Here is a 21,712-nt window from a genome sequence, read left to right as displayed (position 1 = left end):
TTCTCAAAGGTTTCAAAGTGAGCGTTTTAATTTGAGGATCTGAACATGTTAAGCCATAAACTAAACATTACTTGCACCCACTGCACCCTCTACTGTTAATTACAGTTAAAAACTAGCACGATAGGTTATGTTTAATTACAACCCTTGTTTTTCAGTCTCACTGTGAGTTACGGAGATCCATCTTTTCATCAAAAAAAGTTCTACACATAACGAACAAAACCATTGACGATTTTTGTCTAAATTTTGAGAAAATTAAATAATTTCTCACATTGCTAATATTGGTTCTGTCATTTCAGTTAATTGTAAACAAAGTCAACTGTCAACAAGACAATGCATGCGACCTAATAAACCAAAAAATATCACTAAGAAGTACAACCCCATGCACAATTTTGCGTACAGTCCCAAAATTTGGACACATGTTGGACTTTGGACCTCGCGTTCAAAATAAATAGCATATATAAAGATTGATTTCTGAGCTAAAAAATTGCGAGAAAAACGACTTCGAAAAGGTTTTTTTTATACATATTTGTCTTAATTCCGAAAATATCGAGCAAAATCCTTTTTAAACCTCCAAAATTTAGGCCCTCTGGCGTCAACTCGAAATTTCAAACACCGCTAATTCAGTTATTTGTTGACGGACGAGAAAAATGATGGTATTTTTGGATTCAGCGCAAAATTCGGCGTAAAATGAGCCTATGCAGCTCAAATTTACTTAACAAATAAAAAATTTGAAATATATTGATCGAAAGAGGAGCTTGAGATCTATCAATTGACCAAATCTCAGATCGATAGGGCTAGTAGTTACGAGCGGTGATCGAAAAACGAAAAATTAACTCGCAAAATTTTTTTGCCCAAAAAATTGACGATCGAATTTTCTACTTTTAAGGATATATTCTAAAGTAAAATGAGCCGAGAAAAACGATGAAGCCGTTTCTCAAAATATTTTCTAGTTTCGGAGATTTTCCAACTCAAAATTCAATATCCGAAACTTTGACCGCTCATAACTCAGTTATTTGTGGACCGATCTCAACAAGTTTTACCTTTTTGAATCATGCGTAAAATGAGGACTAATACTTTAATATTGCTTCATAAATAAGCGAGATATCGACCGTGTCTCCATTAGAGACCGAAAAGCAGCTAACGTTCAAGCTAAAAAAAAATTAAATTTCTAATTCGAACTATCGAAGATCAATTTCTAAACTAAAAAAGCGAGAAAAGGTTTTTTTTGTATTCGCCTTAATTCGGGAGATTAGAGATTAAAAATTAAATTATTCCGCAATCGGCTTATGGCTTGAAAATTCCGAAATCCATCGCAAGAACATGGAGAATCTCTTCAAACTAAAAATCCGTTTGTCGCCTATGTGCGCCCCAAAATGCTTTTAGGAAAGCCATATGGAGGCAATATCGGCGCGGCGCTCACCAGCAACGAAAAGCAGGCAGGAAATTACCCTTCGCCGTTCGCAATATGTCAGACAGGACAAACATTGACGTCAGCTTGAGTAAACAATGTACTCATTATTACATGTGTCGCGCCTCTGAAACATTGACCGTAAAGAAATTGAATAGAAAATTGTAAATTAACTAGTGAATTCGCTAGTTAATTTGTGCATCCTCCGAATGACTTTTTTCCAAAAACGACGAAACAAAGATTCCTGAAAGTTTAGTGATTTTGTCTAAAATAGCGCCGCAGTGGCAGGCTGAAATTAATTATTTCTTTCATTAGTAGAAGTTTATTAATTAAGGAAGCGCTTCAGATACGTCTTGTTGTTTGTTCAGCGTCATCTCAACCCTTTGCCTCCACTTGGATGAGACCAACTTTAAAATGGAAACTTATAAGAACGGCTCGCACAACAAAATTAATTATGTATCTCTAAATGGAATATTCATTCACTTGTGTCAATATGAGACTTATTAAAAATTATAATGTTTTTTGTGCCTCAATGTGGGTGTAACTCAACTTTTACAATATTTCTAATAACAACACGCCGTTGTTCCACTGTTGGTTTTATATCAAAGACATCCAAAGCTTGATTTAAAAGGCGTAACAAGCACGCATGTGTATTAAGCACATATTTGATGTTTGCTGTGGAATCGCGGCAATAAAGAGTGAACTAATACGAAATAATCGCATTATTGGCGTCGGGACGCTATGGCCATCTCTTTCTGGTTCGTGCATTAAGACATAGAGGACGCTCAAACTCCCGTTGTTGATTAGATCGTAGAACAGGTAACAGTCAACAGGCTCAAATATTTGCAAATCCGTCTCGAATGTAAATATCCTCGTCTAAACCGGGTGGATCTGTTGTTACAATGTCAGACAATGCAGCTAATCTACCTTTAATTTGATAGATGTCTAGATTATAGCTTCTTTCGATTGATCATGCAAAAGTTGAAGTTGAGGAATGGAAAGGTAAAATTAAATCTAGCCTGGCGCATCCACCATTTTATTTCTTTGGTTTTCACTTCTGAAAATTCTTCTTTTACCTTCAGCGCTGTTCTTTAACAAGGTTGCTTTCATATTCTCCGGTGTCTTTGAGAGATCATCTAACTTCTTCAAAATTTCGTAGTTTCGTAGAATTGGAGCATTAAAAATTTTGGAACTGAGAGTTCATTTTCCAAAGCTTTAAACGGCCATGAATTAATTATTTGTTGTCCTACGTAGATTTTAGGCCCGGATTTAGAATCTACACAAAATTCTGCATAAACTTAAGTTTGCCCCAAAAATAAGCGAGTTTTAGTCGTGTATTTTTTCCGAAAAATTCCAACTTTTGGCTTTTGTAAAATCTAAAAACGAATTCTTAACTAAAAAATCGCGAAAAAAACGAGGGCGAAAACCGTTTCTTAATATCTGTCGTAGTTTCCGAGATATTGAGCATGAATTGTTTTAAACTTTCAAAAATTTGCTCTTCTGGCGACAACCCAAAAATTCAACGGCCATAACTCAGGTATTTGTTGACAATAATTAAAAATTCTTGCAGCTTTGTATGCTGCGTGATATTCTTCGTAAAATGAGCCAAAATTTGTTGAATTTGCTTAGTAAATAAACGAGGCAGTCGCCAAAAATTGTTTTTTTTTATTTTGCATTCGTACTGAAGCTAGTACGATACTGTTTTCGGTGTCGTACTGAGCAATTTCCGTATCGTACTGAACAGTGCAATGTTGTGTTGTAAGGTTGGCATCGGTTTTATTTGACGCCCATTTTTTTTTTCATATATTGGCGCTGCCTTTGTCGGGAGCAAATTACACATTGTGCTTGCAGTCAAAGCCCGAATTTCAGGACGTGTGCACTCAATTTCTTCACTCATTTTTTAAAGATGACAAGATGACAAACAAAATATGACGTTTTGAAATAGTTGTAAAGATATCCATAGCCGTCTATTTCAAAAATTCATATTCTAGTAATGTGGCAAAATTCCCTAAATTTTGAAATGTTCTTGTTTTGATTAAAAATGCGCAAAATAAAAAAAATAGCGTATGATAGCTCGTTTGTACTGGATTTTGTCGCACTTACTCCTTTAGGACACTCCTCGTTGCGCTCGTCGTGCCCTAAACCCGTGCGTGCGACAAAATATTCAGTATAGAACTCGTATCATAATATACTATTAAAGAGGTCTTTTGGGGTAATTTTTAATCATTCTTTTCGGAGTGAAAACAACGTTTAATACCCTGAACTTATACAAAAATCGAAAAAAAAGCTCAGAATATATCAACTGGCCTAATTTGAGATCGATCGGACAGAGAGTTTACAAGTTATGGCCAAAAATTAAAAAATTGAAAAAATTTCATCCTTTGAGTCAAAATTTTATTCGCAAAAAATCGACTATGGAATTTTGGGCTTTTGAGAACATTTTCTAACGTAAAATGAGCCGAGAAAAACGATGACGCAAACCGCATCTCAATATCTCTAATAGTTTTCGAGATATTTAACTTTGAAAATTAGGAAAAATGAAAATCAACTCTCTGAAACTTTGATCGGCCAAAACTCAGTTATTTGTTGTCGGCTCTGAATTTAAATCCCAGATTTGGAATCTGCGGAAAATTCTTCGTAAAATGATGTATAATAACTAAAGTTTACTCCAAAAATAAGCGCGATATCGATCACAGAAATTTGACATAGTTTTAGTCATGAGATTTTTTCAATTTCGACTAGATTGCTTCTTTCGATTAATCATGCGAAATTTGAAGTTGAGGAACCGAAAGGTGAAATTAAAGTCATCCCGGCGCATCCACCTGTTTATTTCTTTGGTTTCCACTTTCGACAATTCTTCCCCGTGTTGGCGCCACTGTCTCCACCATCATCGCAGTTCTTCAGCATGGCTGCTTTCATCTCCTCCAACGCCTTCGAGAGATCATCCAACTTCTTCAAAATCTCCTGTTCCCCCGTCAACTTCTTTAATTTATTGTAATGATTCTTGATCTTCTCCAAACAGTCATCGTCCACTCGGGCCGGAAGGTCGCCACCCTCAAACTGCTTTTCTTTGTTGACAAAAAATGGGACACTAAAATTAACGTTTGTGTACTCCGAGTTGCCTTTTCCGACACGAAAGAACAACAAAGGATTCAGATAATTCTGTATCCTCGGACATATTTTTAACAGTACCGTGAAGATATAATCAACGAAGAGCATGAAAACGATGACATTCTTAGAAGCGTTCACTTCCGAGTTCTTCTCAATGCGATCAATATCAGTGACCGCGACTCCAGTCCAGAAATTAACAAGAACCATTGACATGGTCATCGCGAAAAGAAGAAACAGAGCATAACCAAAAACACCCGAATCTTCAAAGGCTGAGTTCTCTTCAAGATTAAACTCACCGGTGGTCTTAATATACGTTATGAAGATAGAAGTGGTGATATTATGGAAGAATTCGTCTTCGGGGAACAAGGTGCGGAAGCCGAAACTGAACCCGATGATGATAAGTGAGAAAAAAGTTAACAAAACCGTGAAAGTCTTGAAGACTTTCTGCAACATAATCGACCACTTTGAGAGTCTTGGGTGGTACCCAGCGGTTAACAAAAACAGTACTGGCATTTCTACGAAGAGAAAAGCGCGGAAATGCCTGTGGAAGAAACTACCAATCATTGTTACCATCAAGAGAATTTCGAAGGAGCCGTGCAAGGGAGCTCGCCTCAACACGAAGAGATCGGGGCGTTTGTTTTTAGTTCTACAAGTTGTGAAGAGAGGAGCTCTGATAACGAAGTTGATCCCTGTAAGAACAAAGCAAACAATCCACTCCCAGGAGGAATTGTTATCTTCTGGTAGCCGATAGAAAAAGAACAACAGCAGCAAGAACATAATGGCTTGTAGACACAAAATAATCCAGAAGAACGTCTTCACTTTAAACCACTTCAAATTCAAGAACGTTTGAATAAAAGGGTGAGTAAGAAGTTGCTGGAGATGGGGGCGCTGCCCGATTTTTGACACAACTCTCGCTTCTTTCGGTGTTGTACTCTCTGGACTGTCCACCAAACAGTTGAACCGGAAGGACATCCGGTAATTAACATCGCTGAAGTAGTCCGTGTAGTTGTCCAGAGTTAGACAAGAATCAAAGTACTTCTCGAGGTCTTCAGAGTCGATGATATCCAAAATGCTCTTGCTGCTCTTATTGTCGACAAGACACGTGTGGTGTTTCAACAGGACCTCGATGGCTTTCTTGTTGGAGAAGATCACCGCGTAATGAAGAGGAGTATTTCCGGTTTTTTCGTAAATCCAATTGGGATCTAACTTGTCAGACTCCAGTAAGAGATCGAAGAGTTTTACCTTCATGGGCTGCGACCTCCAACGCACGAAGTTGTTGTACTGCTTCTCTGTAAGCTTCGTCTTTCGGTTCTTGAGGATTTCTTCGAAAATTTGGGCGTTGTTGTAAAAACCCGCGAACTCTAAAGGCGTCAACGTGTTGAATTCCGTAGTTTTGTTCGGATTCGCATCGTTCTTCAGAAGGTGCCGCACTACTGGTAGCATCGCGTCTGTTTTTTTCGTGGCAGCGGTCGCCAGTTGCAGCAACGTGTTCTCTCCGTCGTCCGAATTCGAAATTTTGTTGATTTTCCTCACCGACAAGAACTCTTCAGTTTTGTTTTTCAGTAAAAATAGGAAGAGCTTCGTTGTCTTGTCCATTTCCACGAAACTCTCGGAGTTTTCCACGTCGATTTTCATCGCGTTTTTGAGGAAATCCAACGTCCTCTGATTCTCAGGTTTGAAAATCTTTTTATCCAAAAACAGTGAAGTAATTTTCTTCAAAGTTTCCACGGCTTCATCGTTGTTTTTAGTCGATTCGTACAAAGCGGCGACGTAATCGATAGCAGTCCTCCCTGTCCCGTCCATCTTGTTGATATTCACCTCAGCGTCCACCAGAAGAGCCACACAGGGAAGGAAATTATTATTGTGGACATTCCCGTACTTCAACACGAAAAGAATGACAGAATCCGACAGCTTCGGCTTGTTGATTTTCCCTAAATACGTCGAAGAATTTTTCTTGAAATCAGCTATGAGGTTTTGGAGTTTGGTCAGGTCGAGTTTCACCGCAGCAATGAACAATTTATCGGTTTCGTCGTAGAGTTGGGTGCTAGAATAGTTTAAAATTGAATCGATAACTTTGTCTCTAAATGCGTTTTTCTTGTTTGGATCTGAGAGCGTAGACGAGGTTGGTTCCTCCAAGTCTTTTAGTTCTTTCAGCACTGCGTTGTTTTGGTATAGTTTTTTTATTTCTTTGAGGTTTCTCTGGTTGCATGCGTTGGTGAAAGTGCGGATAATTTTGTAGATGTTTTGAGGGGTTCCATTTTCAGCATTTTCTGAAATAGTTTTCAGGGTAATAAAAACGGGAAAATGTCTTAATTTAATCTTTTCTTTTGTAAAAAACTATAATTCTGGCTGTGTTGGCTCTAGAATAATCAAATTTTGAGGCATTAATATTCCGAAATTGTTTGTTAATTGAACCAAATCTTAAATTTATCGAACATAAAATATGAATTTTGAAAAATTTTATTTGTAGAACGAGCCTAAAAGTTTCTATTTTTTATTATTACTTGCAATTCTGGTATTTTTGGTACCATGGTAATGAAATTTGGAAAACTGAATCCGAAAGTCAAAAAGGTCAAAAAATTGCAATTTTTGCATTCCGGAGAATTAAAAAATTTAAAAAATCAACAAATTTTGAACTAAATTTGTACTGGGCAGTAGAATTGTAAAGTAGAATTGCTTTCTGATCAGGTCAGAACTTAGATATATTTGCAATTTTTTTTTGTTTTTGTTTTTTTTCAGTTTTGCTTAACATCTTGCAAAATCATGAAACTTTGTAACACATCAATAAAAAGGTAAGTAATAAGCTTTCCAATGAATGAACTATAGAAGTCGCCAAAAGAGTTAGTTTTTGGGAAAATATTCGAGAAAAACTGATGAAAATTTCAAAAAAAGAACGATTTTTGAAATATTTTTGACACTTCTAAATTGGTACTTTGATTTTTTATTGTAATATACCATTATAAAGGTTGACATCTCTGCTTTCTAACGCGGTGTTAAACAAGTTTTTATCTCTTGCCTGTTATTAGAAGTTACATGTCCAAGAATATGGAACGATTTTTAGAAATAAAAATTGTTTTCGTCTGCATGTTTTTTGTCTTGTAAAAAAATCGACAAGTGATACCAAGATCTCAAGGTTTTCAATGATACATTACCATTAAAAATCGACGCAATAAGTCTTGAGTTATACGCAAAAATTGCGAACGAAAATCACTAAAAACAGCGTTTTTTAGGACATGAGACCAGTTTTTCAAAAATATCATAAAAAGTACTTAACCTACCGATAAGTTTTATAGGTCGTTGGAAAGGCTATTAAATCGGCTTTCCAAAACACTGTCAAACAATCCCATAACTTTGCAAGTTTTCAAGAAAAAGTGAAGAAAACATATTTTTGTCCAGTAGAACCGAAAAAAATGTTTCATTTAAAAAATCTCTGAATCCGGACCTGTGGGAGCAAAACAGATACTTTCCACGTATATAGCACAATTTGTTTCCAAAATGTGTTGACTAGTGAAATCAAAACAATCTAAAAATCTCAAAAATTCAAAGTTTCGAACGAAGTATTAAAGTTTTTGAATACACTGCGTTCACTTTGTTATTTTTCAGTTTTGCTTAACAACTTGCAATATCATGAAACACCGTAGTACATCATTGGAAAGGTAATCAAATAAGCCCTCTACTGAACTATGGAAATCGCCGAAAAAGTTTATGCCAAGATATTTGAGTAAAACTGATAAAAATTTCGAAAAACGAACGATTTTTAAAATCATTTTGATACTTTTTTGTAGAGAACTCCTAAATTGGTACTTTAATATTTGATTGTCTTTATACGTCATTATAAAGGTTGAGATCTTTGCTTCCTTACGCGGTGCTAAACAAGTTTTTATCTTTTGCCATTTAGAAGTTACATTACATAGAATATGGAGCGATTTACAGGAAAAAAAAATTCGAAAAACGTTTCAATGCTCAAAAAGTCAAGATCTCAATCTTTCCAATGACATATTACAATAAAAAATCGATGTAATAATTCTTGAGTTATATGCAAAATTGAACATAAAAACAGCAAACTTTTTTGGGACATGAGACCAGTTTTAAAATATCATGAAACGTACTTACCCTACCAATGTGTCTTTGGGTCATTAGAAAGCTTATTAAAGTAGCTTTCCAAAACATTGGCGAGTAATCGTATAACTTTGTAAGTTTTTAGGAAAAAGTGAAGAAAACAAATTTTTGCCTAGTAGAACCAAAAAAAATGAGGAGCAAAACATACACTTTAGAAATAACCTTCCACGCCTTTAGTACATTTTTTTTCCAAAATTTGTTGATTAATGAAACTAAAACAGTTTAAAAATCTCGAAAATTCAAAGTTCTGAACAAGTTTCAAGCAGCAAAAATTTTTTTTCTCAATAATGGACGTGTATTTTTGCAATTTTGACACCAGAAATCGATCGTACACAACAAAAAAACCCACTAAAGAATAGAATAAAATTTCCCATGCTGAAGGTCGAACATCTCTCATCATTACGGTAATCGAGATAAAACCTTGACATTATCCGCGTCTCTAGTTCTCTAAAAGTGAAAACTACGGACAATTTCCAGTAATCTTCACCAGGTGAGTTTTAATCTACCTTAATATTGACAAAAGTACCTGCTGGGTTCATATCCACGATAAAGGAACTCCGGTCAACCATTTTGCAATTTTCACCTTATTTTATTAGTTGCACAACATTCAAAACTGGTTTTCAAGTTAACTTCTTTTCCGCGATTGAAAAAAGTTATGTTAAACAATAATGCAGCATCTTAAGTGCTACTCAGAAACCATCACGTGCTGCTGGAGGGCATTTAGAAAAACTAGAAATTTCGGATTTTCCCGTCGTGAAAATTAATAAAGATAAGATATCGCACAATGACTTTTTTTGATAAAATAGATTAGGTTGATTTGCTATCGGCTTCGTAATAACTAAAAAATAATTTTATTGAGTTGCTACTTTACAATTTAATTTCGTTCTTACACAAACACTTCGTCTTCATTTCCTCCAACGTTTTCTTAACACCTGCCAGTTCATTCAAAATTTTACGCTCCCGCGTCATCCTCCTCCTTCTGTAGTAATAATTCCTCAGGCTGTTAAGACAGCCGTCGTCTAACCTCGCCGGGAAACCTTCCAGCCTAAACTGTTCATCCCTATTGGGGTAAAAATCAACTTTCTCCACCTTGACAAGCTTGTAGTCTTTTTGGAACCGTAAAAACAGAAGCGGACTCCGATAATTTTGCACCCATCGACACCTCTTCGCGAATTTCGTGTAAATAAAGTTAATGAACGACATAAGTTCAATGACGTTCTTCGTCGCGTTGACTTCTGAGTTCTTCTCGATGCGGTCGATGTCGCTGACGGCGACGCCCGTCCAGAAGTTTACAAGAACCATTGCCATGCTCATTGCGAAAAACAGGAAGAGGAGGTAGCCTCCAAATCCCGAAGACTTAAAGAGTGACGGGTCTTCCAGGTTGAATTCGCCGGTGGTCATGATGTAGGTCCTGAAAATCGAAGTTGGGATGTTCTGGAAGAACGTGTCCTCCGGGAAGAGGATTTGGAGTCCAATTCCAAACGCGATGATGATTAGCGAGAAGAAAGTCAGTAGCACTGTGAACGTCCGGAAGACTTTCTGCAACATGATTGACCACTTGGAGAGTCTTGGGTGGTACCCAGCGGTGAGCAAAAACAGAATTGATATTTCCACGAAGAGGAAGGCGCGGAACTGCTTGTAGAACAAACTCCCAATGGTTGTGGCCATCAGGAGGATTTCAAGAGACCCGTGTAAGACCGCTCGCTTCAGAACAAAGAAGTCAGGGCGGTTGTCTCTCATTCTGAAGTTTAAGAAAATGGGGACTTTGATGGCAATGTTGAGAGCTGTGGGCACGAAGATCCACAAATAGTACACAAATGAGCCATCGGACAGAAAGTAAAACAACACAAAAAGAAGTGCAAAAATGCAGGTTTGAAGACCAAAGAGTATCCAGAAGAAAAATCTCACTTTAAACCACTTCAAAGAGATGAAAGTTTGGACCAGAGGGTGGGTCAACAGGTTCTCAAGATTCGCGTGTTGGCCTATCTTGGATACTACTCTAACTTCTCTTGGAATGGTGTCATCACCAGACATGTTAACCAAAGATTGGAAACAGAACTTCATGTGAAAGTTAATGTCGTTGAAATGACAATTCGACTTATTAAAGTCGAGACAATAGTCGAAATACTCTGCGAGATCGTCCGGATCGATAATATCCAAAACACTCTTTCCGGTGTTGTTGGTGTCGAGGAGACGAGGATGGCGTGTTAGCAAAAGACGAATCACATCTTTATCAGAGAAGACGATGGCGCAGTGTAAAGGAGTGTTGCCTCCTTCGCACTTAAACTCTTGATTAAGCTTCTTGGAAACGAGGAGAAGATCAAACAGTTCTTTCTTCATCGGTTTGAAGCGCCACTTCAACAAGTTTCGGTACTGCTCCAAACTAATGGTGATATTGTCGCAACTTAACACTTCTTCGAATATTTTGCCGTTGTTGCAATATCCAGCGAGTTCCACCGGCGACAGGTTATTGACGCCCGTTTGATTGGGATCAGCTCCATTTTCCAGGAGGTGTTGAACCATCGGAAGCGCTTCATCGGTCTTTTGACAAGCTAGTTGTAATAAAGTGTTGTTACCATCGTCAGTATTTGCAAGTTCTTTGATGTTTTCGAACGAAATGAACTCGGAGATGTTATTTTCACGCATCCACCGAAATAATTTCGTTTTATCGTCTACTGGAAGAAGTGGAAGGCTCTCAACGTCGAGGTTCAACACAGTTGTAAGAAATCTTCGCGAGTTGAAGTCGAACGGCTGGTAAATCTTCGGCACCAAGAGCTCAGCGACTGTCTTCAGCTCATCGGCGTTGTTTTCACTGTAAAGAGCGGCGATAAAATCCATCGCGGTTCTTCCTTCAGAGTCGAATCTGTTAACATCTCCTCCAGCGGCGATTAAAATCTTCGTGGACTCCAAAAAACGTTTGCTAAGAGTGTTGCCGTATTTCAAAGCGAAGATAATGGGAGTGTCGCAAAAATTACTCGTGTTGATGTCTTCAACATCTTTAACCACCTCCTGAAGTTTGGAGGGTTCAAATTTTGCAGCGGCTATAAACAGAAGTGTGTTTTTATCTTTAATTTTGTTGCAAGCGTAGCTCAGAATTAACTCCACGACTTCGTTTCTGTACTCGTTTCTCTTCTTGTGGTCTGAGTATTTGGTTCGTGGAACGTGCTTTAGTTTCTTGGAAATCCCAATGCTTTTCATGAGTAAAGGATTTTCTTTGTAGAGTTTCTCGACTCTGCTGAAATCTTTGCGGTTGATTGCGTTGGTGAAGGTTCGTATTAAGTAGAGGTAGTAAGAGTCTTCAACAGAGTCGGTCTCTGGAAGAAAAAGGTTTGAAGTCAATAAATTACATGATTTTATAATTCTGTTATCTGATAACGTTATTTTTCTAAGAAAATTTCACCAGAGAGAGGTGTGCAACGTGTTTGAATTTTTATTGTGTCCTGAAAGAAGTTAAGGGGCGAAATTTATTGTTAGATGTGTAAAAATACCTGTTTGATGGAGATTCAAGAGACACGCCATTTTTCTGTAATTAGGTATCACAAAGTTTCTGATATCATCAAAATTGGGTTTCAACGTGAAAATGTGGGAACCTCGTTATATGGACTTGATAGCTTATCACAGCGTTTACTATTGAATTAACTTGTTTAACACTTAAAGATTATTTTAGATCAATAGTATCGGAAAACCCTTCATGCAATGCTGATTTTGGAACGATTGTTATGCAATTAAATGAACAGAAATTACCGGGACAAGCTAAAATAATATTGTTTATTTTTGAAAAAGTGATTTCATTACGGCCATCAAATAATTCGCTTATAACATGATCATTTTTGAAATTCGTAGGTTTTGACTGTCTAAAATACAAAATATGCAAATTTTTTACCTATTGAGTCGAAAAATTGACCATCAAATTTTGGGCATTTGAGAACTTTTTCTAACTTAGAATGAGCCGAGAAAAACTAATAGTATCCAAGATATTAAACTTTAAAAATTAGGAAAAATGAAAATCAACTATCCGAAACTTTGATTGGCCATAACTCAGTTATTTGTTGTCGGATCTAAATTTCAATCCCAGATTTGAAATCTGCGGAAAATTCTGCGCACAACGCAAGTCCAAAAAATAAGCAAGATATCGATATTAAAAATTTGACCTAGTTTTAGTCATGAATTTTTGCGAAAAACGTCAACTTTCGACTTTTGAAAAATTTAAGAACAATTTTTTATCTAAACAATCTCTCTAAAAATAAACTAGATATCTAACGCAGAATTTTCGACTAGTTTGACAAGTGTGAAGTTATCAAAATTCAGCTTCAAAATTTCTTCGTTTTCAAAAATTTGTTTTTCTAAAAATTAACGCTGTCAAAGAATTTAGTGATTTTTATTAAAAAAACTGTCATACTTATTTCAGAAAATGGTCGTAGATAAAGCACAGTTTTACACTTGCATGTTATATTCCTATTTCACTCGGGTCGCAAACATCAACTTGTAAATAATGGACCTTCTGACATGCCGTATAATAGTACTATTTTCAGTAATAAAACAATCCATTTCTTCATTAGCTCCTCTTGGAACTATTTGCTTTTAGATCCTCCAACATCTTCTTAATATCCTTCAAATCATTCAAAACTTCCTGTTGATTCGTAATCCTCTTCAATTTATTATGATGCTTCTTAATTTTATCAAAACATTCCATGTCTACTTTCGTCGGAAGACTATCAACATCGAACTGTTTTTCTCTGTTTACATAAAAATTGCAGTAGTAAAGCTCATCCTCCTTTTTTGTCTCAGAGAATAGCAAAGGGTTCACCCAACTCCCAGTCCTTGGAAACCTTTTTATAATTCCACTGTATATAAAGTCCGTAAACTGCATGAAAACGATCACATTTTTCGCAGCATTCACTTTTGAGTTTTTTTCAATGCGTTCAATATCAGTAACCGCGATACCAGTCCAGAAATTGACAATAACCAGCGATATGCTCATTGCAAAAAGAAAGAAGAGCATATAACCACCAAAACCGGAGGATTCAAATAACGAAACATCCTCGAGATTAAACTCTCCAGTGGTCATAATGAAGGACTTGAAAACTGAAGTACCAATATTCCCAAAAAATTTCTCCTTTGCAAACAAGATCTGGAAGCCCATACCAAACGCGATGATGATGACCGAGAAGAACAACAACAACTCGCTGAAAGTAGTAAAGACTTGTTGCAACATAACAGACCGCTTGGATATCTTCGGGTGGTACCCAGCAGTCAACAAGAACAAAATCGCCATTTCCACAAAAACAAACGCGCGGAATTGGTCTTGGAATAAGCTGCCAATCGTTGTTACCATGAGGAGGATCTCAAGACAACTGTGCAGAGCCGCTCGTCTCAACACGAAGAAATCGCAGCGGCGGTTTTTGAACTTACAAGCCAAAAAGATTGGAGCTTTTGTAGCTATATTTACCACTGCGATTACTCCACAGACAACACGAAGAGGAGTGTTGGGTTGCTGGTAAAAGAGTAGGGATAAAGACAGAAAGATAACACTTTGGAAAAGTAGGACAATCCAGAAGAAAGTCTTCACTTTGAACCACTTTAAAGCAAGAAACGTGTGGATAAACGGGTGAGTTAAGAGATGCTCAAGATTCTGCTGGCGCCCAATTTTGGTCACCACTCTGGTTTGTCTTAAATTCTCATCAATCAAACAACCAAAACGAAACAACATCTTACAATTAGAATCCGTGAAATAATCCGTGTAATTATCCGACGCGAGGCAATAATCGAAATACTCTTCAAGATCCTCAGGGTCGATGATGTCCAAAACCCGCATAAGACGACACGGTCGACGACGCAACAATAATTGAATCGCTTTCTTATGGGAAAAAAGCACAGCGAAATGAAGAGGCGAGTTCCCCGTCTTTCCACAGACAAAATCCGCGTCCAGTTTATCCGACTCCAGGAGAAGTTCAAACAGTTTGGCCTTCATCGGTTGCGTCCGCCACTTCACAAACCGAAAGAACTGCTTCTCCGTTATGATTGTCTTGTTGTTCCGTAACAGTTCTTCGAAGATTTTCGCCGAGTTCATGAACCCTGCGTGCTCGAGAGGTGTTAGTTCGTTGGAGGATGTTAAATTTGGATTTGCTCCTTTGGCGAGAAGAAGCCTGACCACTGGTAGCATCTTGTCCGTTTTTTGACTGGCGAGTTGGAGGAGGGTGTTTTCGCCATCGTCTGAGTTGACGAAGGAGTCGATACCTTCAAAGTGGAGGAGTTCCTGGACGTTGTTCCTTGTCGTCCACAGAAATATCTTCGTTTTCTCGTCCATCGGTGGAAAGTTTTCAGTGTCAACACCCAGTTGTGTGAGAAATTTCACTGTGGTTTTGTTGTCGTGTTGAAAAATTCCGTTCTGCAAGAACACCGCGGCGACCCTTTGCAGATTTTCCACCACGGAGAAGTCATTTTTGTGAATTTCGTGCAAAATCGCAACATGATCTATGGCCGTTTTTCCCTCAAAATCGAATTTATTGATATCGACTCCAGCTTCAAATAACATAGTCATGCAACTCACAAAGTTCTCGTTATCAACGCGTCCGTACTTCAAGGCGAAGATAATGGCAGTATCGCTACACTTGGTTCTCTTGATATCCTCCGAAGATCCCACTTTGTTAATCACTTCCTGGAGTTCTTCAGATTGATATCTTGCGGCCAAGAAGAACAAACGCTCGATGTCATCTCTAGACTGCTCACACGCAAATCTCAGAATTGAGTCGATTACTTTCTCCCTGAAACTGCCTCTTTCGGTCTGGTTCAACAGTATCTTCTTCGTTATGGTGGTCAAGTCTTCGGAAATCCCAATTTTATCAAAAAACGAGCTGTTTTCCTTGTATACTTTTCTAATTTCGCCGTACCTTTTCTGGTTACACGCCCTATCAAAATTGCGGATGATTTTGAACACTTTGGAGGAGACATTCTTCTTTTCCGGTTTCTCTGAAAGAAAGTTTTAATTGGGGAGGCCCGGAAAGTCAAATTAGTACCTGAGGGCAGAATGTCTAAGATGAGTGGATCTTGCTCGGCCATTATCACTTTAAATGGCAATGAAAGAACTTGTCATTTCCATGTTTGCCGCGAATAGATAAGTTATCACAAACATTTCCCGCTTTTGCGTGACGAGTTTCATTTCGTTGTGGAAGCTCTATCAGCCAATGAACAGCCAAAATGATAAGATTACAATAGTTTGGTTTGTATAACTCCAAAACGTTGAGGCTTCGTTACAAAAAAGTAAGTAATCGTTCGTTTTAAGGACATTTTAAACAAATTTTGAGGTGTGCATATTTGTTGAAACACTCTGTAAAATCGGAGGTTTGAAATTTGTACTTTTTCGGACCACGTGGTGGTTATAAAAGCGTTTCTTATCATTTATTTGTGCTTTAAAACGGTTTACGATTTCCTAGATTCGTTTTACGGATTATTAAGGACAATCAGTAAAAAATGTTTTTGTGTTTTTATTAATGGTCTTGATTCGATGATTTTTATCTAATCTTGTAATTTTGTGGCTTTGAAAACTCTCATTATTGGCAGTTTATAAAGAAAATTACACATTGAGGTCAAGTTTTAGGAATTGCACGATAAAATTTTAGATTCTAGATCTAATTTTAAGTACTAGGTGTTCCACGAAACAGAAATTTAAGTTTTATGTTTTTTCTGCTTTCACGAACTTTCAAATTAAATCCGGTTAATGAGGAATTGTGCTTTAAGAGATTCTTAATTCGAGAACAATTTTTAGAATCCAATATTTTCCAAAAAATTGAATAAAAAAAGTGAAATTTCAAATTTCCTGCACAAAATTTCAAAGTTGGTGTTACTGAAAATTGGAGAGATATTTCCAGTAAAAAGGTTAGTTTAGACATAAAACGACGTTACACAATGACAGATCTTCGTTTTGCAGTCAGACAACCTTCGAAATTTTGAGCGGAAAATTTAAAATTTTACATTTCTTTACATTAGTTTGGGAGAGCAGAAAAAAAAAATAAAATTCAAATTCCCATGTTAATTCAGCAATCCGTAGAACACCCGGTACTTTGAACCTTTTTAAAATTGACCTTCTTGTTTGCCCAATATATTTCTGATCACAATCTTTACATTTAATTTCATAATTCCCCATTTTTCTGTTGTTCCTATTCGGTCTTTAGGATTACCTAGAAGACTTTGGAGGCTTGGACCCGACGTAAAAACTACTTTGAGATCCAAACCCTGGAAAATTCTTTCCAGTCCCTTTGTCACTGAAGGTGAGTAAGGGATGGTGACAAAAGAAGTCTTCTCAGGTGTTTTCTGAAAAGTAGAACATTCTGTGACCAATTTCTTAAATCTAAATTTTTTAACAATTTTATCAACAATGTTGGAATCAAAACCGTTACACCTGGCAGCATCTTTAATTGTAAAGATTGTGAACAGAAATATATTGGGCAAACAAGAAGGTCAATTTTAAAAAGGTTCAAAGAGCATCAAGCTCATCTCAAATTTGGAAGGTTTGAAAAATCAAGCGTTGCCCAACATGTTTTCGACAATGACCACCACATTGATGAAAGTTGTCTTCGTTTAATTAAAAATGTAAATAATTATAAATTTCTAGACATTTATGAAAGTCTGGAAATATTTAGAAACAAAAATGTAATAATGAACTCAGACAACGGCCCCATCCCCTCCTCCTCCCTCTACTCGCTTTTACCTGCGCCAAAGGGTGCGCGTCGACAAGCTTTTAGTATACATATAAGGACGAATTATTTGTTAGTTTTTAGTTTAATAATCGCTCTTTTGATGATAGCATTGCTATCGAAACGCGCGTCAGCTTTTTTTGTAAAAATTTGGTGTTTGGGAAAAAATTGTTATTTTAATAAGGAAACATTTTTCTGCATTAATTTTGTGACAAATCTTGAATGTCAATTTTTTAACTATTTTTTTTATTAATGCCGTCAAAACATATAAATAATATAAACTCTAAAAGTATCTCTTAGATTAAACATTCTCTTAAATTTAATTTGATGGTTTGGGAGAGCAGGAAAAAAATAAAATTCAAATTCCCATGTTAATGCAGCAATCCGCGGAACACCCGGTACTTATATGTTTGTAACTCAGGTGATTTTAACGCTATGAAAATAAAATTTAGAGAATTTGTTAATTGAAACGTGGTGACTAACTGTGCTAAAATACAAATTTTCACAGCAAAAGAGACACATTTTTATTACAGGAAAGAACAAAAATTGCAAAATTTTGTTTTTTTGCAAGCTGTAATAATTTCATTGTTTGAATCAGATTCTTACATTCAGTTACTTCTTTGTATTTTTTATGTTTTTTAAACCCTTTAGATATGACGCAGGATTTCATTAGAAATACAAATTTTCTAGAAATCTTTAAAGGCGCCTAGAAACATATTTTCATTGTTCTTATAATTTCGTACTCCAATTTGATAAGATTGATAAGAATTATCGATATATTTAACTTTGATCACAACAAACGTATCAGTATCAGTGCCAACTCAGACATCCCAACCTTAATTTCCCTTATTTATCACCCCCCCAGAAGGTAACCCCCCAAATCCTCCCCCAAAACCAAAACTAACTCTTTCCATTTCCAGAAAATGTCGACCAAAGCCACCGAAATCCACGTACGCCAACAGACCAAAGCCGTCATCAAACTCATCGAGGAGGAAAACCTCGAAGAAGCCCGCCAGATTATCCTTAACAACAAAGCCATCCTTAAGTACAACTTCGGTTTAATCAACTTCGTCCCTCTAATCCCCCGAATCCGCTTCTCGAAACGCATCCCCAAAGCCAACGACGCCCTGAAGATGATCATCGAAACGGGTTGTGAAATCTACGCGAAAGAAGACAATGTGAACGAGCTCCTCTTCTTCGCCGCCGCCAAATGCGACACAGAAAGTTTAAGTTATTCCGTGAAGCGCATCGTGGAGAAGAGCTCCACTGGGATCAACCAAGTGAGAGAAGGGGACACGGTTTTGATGTTTTTGATAAAGTACGGGAACATCGCTGACGAGAAGTACCCCGAGTGTATGAAAATCGTCATCGACGCGGGGGTGGATGTTAATCGGAGCGACTACTTCTCGCACAATCCCATCAGCTTCATCAGCAGCACGTTTAGTCGCTACAACAAACGCTCCAATAAACAAGAAGTAGTGATGCGAAACTTAACGAATTGCATCCAACTGCTGTTGAACACTAAAGCCATTGACGTGGCGGTGTTGACTCCAGAGACGCAAGAAGTCCTCAAGGATTTTTCTCAGTTAGAATACAACAGCAGTGGCAACGTGGAGGTGCAACAAAAAGACAGATTGTTCAAACTCCTGGTGCACAACGAAGAAGACGCCTTCATTAAATCCAAAGAGGTGAAACGCCTCTTGGACGCTGACGATGGCAACAACACGTTCCTCCAACTCTGCTGTGAGAAAAACTTCAAGAAAGCGGCAAAGTTTTTAATTGACCAAGGCGCAGATGTGTGTAAAACCACCGAAAGGAACGAAACGACCCCTCTGGAGTTGGCCGCGCGGAGGAACCACCCAGAAATCTTCGAGTTACTCCTCAACACCAACAAGATGCGAATCGACGAGGAGATCTTCTTGGTGTTTCTCCGGGGGCGTCCGAAGCACATCAAAGCGAAGTACTTTGATGAGATCCTCAAGTACAAGAACCTGGATTTGGAGATAAAGTCGGCGAATGGTAACACTCCTCTTCACTACGCTGTTATCTTTTCTAGTGGAGAAGCCATCAGGGCGCTTCTTCAGCGCGGGGCGTCGCTCACTGTTGAAAACGACTCCAAGAAGTGTCCTCTAGATTACATGGCGCCGGAGGATTTAGAGAATTATCTAAACCGATGTATAATTCCGGATAGCTACAACGATATCAATAACGGGAAGTATGAGCTCGCGTTCAATTTCCGGAATTTGATCAAAGTTGAAGGGTCAAGAGTGACCTCAGAGCTGGAGATCCTTCAAAAAATCTGCAAGTCACCGAAGTTGAGTCACTTATTACAACATCCACTTATCTCGTCGTTCATTGATATCAAGTGGAAGCTTATCGAGCCCATTTATCAAAAATTCTTTGTCTTCAACATGTTGTTTTACCTCATGACCATCATGGCCTTCATCAACTTAAACCTCTTAAATTACATTGCTGTTCCTCTGGCTCTCATCTTTAGCGGCAGGATTTGGTCGATTTTCAACTGGAGGAGCAACAAACTTCATGAGATTGTCGACATTTCCGTTGTCGCAATTTTACTGTTATCTTCGCTGATTTCCAGCAACGTCTTCCGATATCAATTGGGCATAGCCGCGACAATGCTGATGGCTCTTTCTTTCCACTTATTCTGGCGATTTAGCCCGAATTTTTCCCAATTCCACGCTTTCCTCGTGAATCTGATGACGCAGCTTTTCTCCTACATGTTCTACATTATAAGTTTGTTACTGTTCTTCGGCGCAGCTTTCCGCATTTTCTTCCTAGTCGGGCACGAGGAGCACCGAGATATGAGCACGCCTCTTTTAGTTTTCGGGGCGTTTATCGGTGTGATTGTGATCATGACTATTATCAATTCAGTCACTTATTTTCACGACAATTCTGGGAATATTCAGGAGAGTTTTGGGGTTCTGGGAAACAAGAATACGTTGATTTTCTTGGAGACCTTGGAGCGGTTTTATTTGAAGCATCGCAGGTTTGTAAATCCGCTAATTTTTGACGAGACCATTGCTGAGGACTTGAGTTTGAAGGAAACTCCGAAGAAGCAGAAAAAGGCGATTAAGAATAAGAACAGGTTTTTGGTGAATTTTTATGTTAATACGAATAAGTTTTCGTATGAGAAGTTAATCGGGATTCGGCTCACGAATGCGAATGTGGGGAGGGTCAGAAAGGCGCTCGATATGTGAGAATAGTATTTATAATATTTTATAATATTTTTATTATTATTTATTTTTTTATGTTTTTTCAATATTTTGTCCTGTTTTGAACGTTTTATTACTCGGATTGCCTAAATTGTGCGATGACATTTCTTTGCAGGAACTTATTCTGTAGTTTCATTGGAATTTGTAGGCCAAAATATTTATGGAAATTCGTGAAATGTTTAACAGAAATATCGTGCGAAAAATGTACAAAATTTTCGAATAATTATTCAAAAGAGGCACAGTTTATGTGCTAACTGAACATTTAATGCGGCGCATACACCATTTTTATTTATTTATTTTGTAATTTGTCAAAAATAAAAAAAATCAAGTTTCAAAATGTAAAAAATAAATTAAATGTTTTATTTAAAATTTTGTGTGTTAAATTATAATTGTTTAATGTAAAAATGCGTTAATTTCAATTTTTGGATTAAATACAAAAATTGTTAGTTCAAGTTTATTGTTAGTGTTGAAAATAACTACTTAAATTTGACTGCTATCGGACTAATAAAACTATTATTCTACAGTCAAAAATGCTAAAATTTTTATTGGTTTTAAAATTTGTCTTCCTTGGTCCGTTATTTTGTTCTTGAAATTTGGAATAATTATTGGTCTTGCTTTGCATATTAATTGTATTAAAATTTTAGAGCAAAGAAATTGAAAACCAAAAGTTTAAATTTTTTTTTTAAATGACGTAACTCTTATAATTTTCATGGTATAAAAATCAAATTTGTGGAGATTTCTAATTCTGCTATGCTTATTAATTCTCCCAAATTTCAAAATTTTAGAGCAAAGAAAACAGATTGAAGTAAATTTTAGAAACCAAAATATATTTTTTTTTTGTAAAAATTTGGGGAGATTTCTGATCTTGCTCTGCTTATTAATTATCTCAAATTTCAAAATTCCAGAGCAAACAAAACATTATAGAAAATTTCATTCTGAAGGACATTTTTTAAACTTTTTTGTAAAAATCTGTAACTCTGCTAATTTTTACAATCATGGAATAAAATTTGGAGAGATTTCTGATCTTGCTTCGCTGAGTAAGTGGCCTAAATTTCAAAATTGTAGAACAAAGAAAACAAAATGCAGAAAATTTCATCCAAAAAGAAAACAAAATTTTTTATTTTTTTTTGTAAAAATTCGTAACTTTA

At 36.9% G+C, this 21,712-nt stretch overlaps 3 protein-coding genes across 6 annotated transcripts; 1 reads left to right on the top strand and 2 right to left on the bottom strand.

Moving 5' to 3' along the window:
• Nucleotides 1-4,220: 4,220 nt before the first annotated feature.
• Nucleotides 4,221-12,726, bottom strand: LOC148182011 (uncharacterized). Of its 2 annotated transcripts, XR_015769613.1 has the most exons (3): nucleotides 12,127-12,726; nucleotides 9,165-11,952; nucleotides 6,700-6,789 (listed from the first exon to the last, which is right to left on the bottom strand). XR_015769613.1 is itself a non-coding variant. In XM_088030155.1 (2 exons), exons 1-2 carry the CDS (start codon nucleotides 9,205-9,207, stop codon nucleotides 4,235-4,237), a joined length of 2,598 nt encoding a protein of 865 aa, XP_087886281.1. In that variant the 5' UTR covers nucleotides 9,208-9,507; the 3' UTR covers nucleotides 4,221-4,234. The 2 variants fall into 2 exon arrangements, 1 of the variants encoding a protein (XP_087886281.1); XM_088030155.1 differs by lacking the exon at nucleotides 12,127-12,726 and having other exon boundaries at nucleotides 4,221-6,789; nucleotides 9,165-9,507.
• Nucleotides 9,037-20,839, top strand: LOC148182009 (transient receptor potential cation channel protein painless-like). 3 transcript variants are annotated; one of them, XM_088030191.1, is made up of 2 exons: nucleotides 9,037-9,128; nucleotides 18,252-20,839. In XM_088030191.1, the coding sequence occupies exon 2, from the start codon at nucleotides 18,255-18,257 to the stop codon at nucleotides 20,547-20,549; it is 2,295 nt and encodes a 764-aa protein (XP_087886317.1). In that variant the 5' UTR covers nucleotides 9,037-9,128; nucleotides 18,252-18,254; the 3' UTR covers nucleotides 20,550-20,839. The 3 variants fall into 3 exon arrangements, with proteins under 3 accessions (XP_087886317.1, XP_087886333.1, XP_087886328.1); XM_088030207.1 differs by lacking the exon at nucleotides 9,037-9,128 and adding an exon at nucleotides 15,787-15,898; XM_088030202.1 differs by lacking the exon at nucleotides 9,037-9,128 and adding an exon at nucleotides 18,131-18,199.
• LOC148182010 (uncharacterized) lies at nucleotides 13,037-15,764 on the bottom strand. The gene is made up of 2 exons (XM_088030176.1): nucleotides 15,655-15,764; nucleotides 13,037-15,607 (listed from the first exon to the last, which is right to left on the bottom strand). Exons 1-2 carry the CDS (start codon nucleotides 15,695-15,697, stop codon nucleotides 13,194-13,196), a joined length of 2,457 nt encoding a protein of 818 aa, XP_087886302.1. The 5' UTR covers nucleotides 15,698-15,764; the 3' UTR covers nucleotides 13,037-13,193.
• Nucleotides 20,840-21,712: the final 873 nt, after the last annotated feature.

The sequence above is a fragment of the Gnatocerus cornutus genome, chromosome 1 (assembly GCF_029298725.1).
Source record: "Gnatocerus cornutus isolate USDA-ARS CGAHR chromosome 1, icGnaCorn1.1, whole genome shotgun sequence".
Classification (NCBI taxonomy): Eukaryota; Metazoa; Arthropoda; class Insecta; order Coleoptera; family Tenebrionidae; genus Gnatocerus; species Gnatocerus cornutus.
This window is presented reverse-complemented; position numbering and strand designations above follow the sequence as displayed.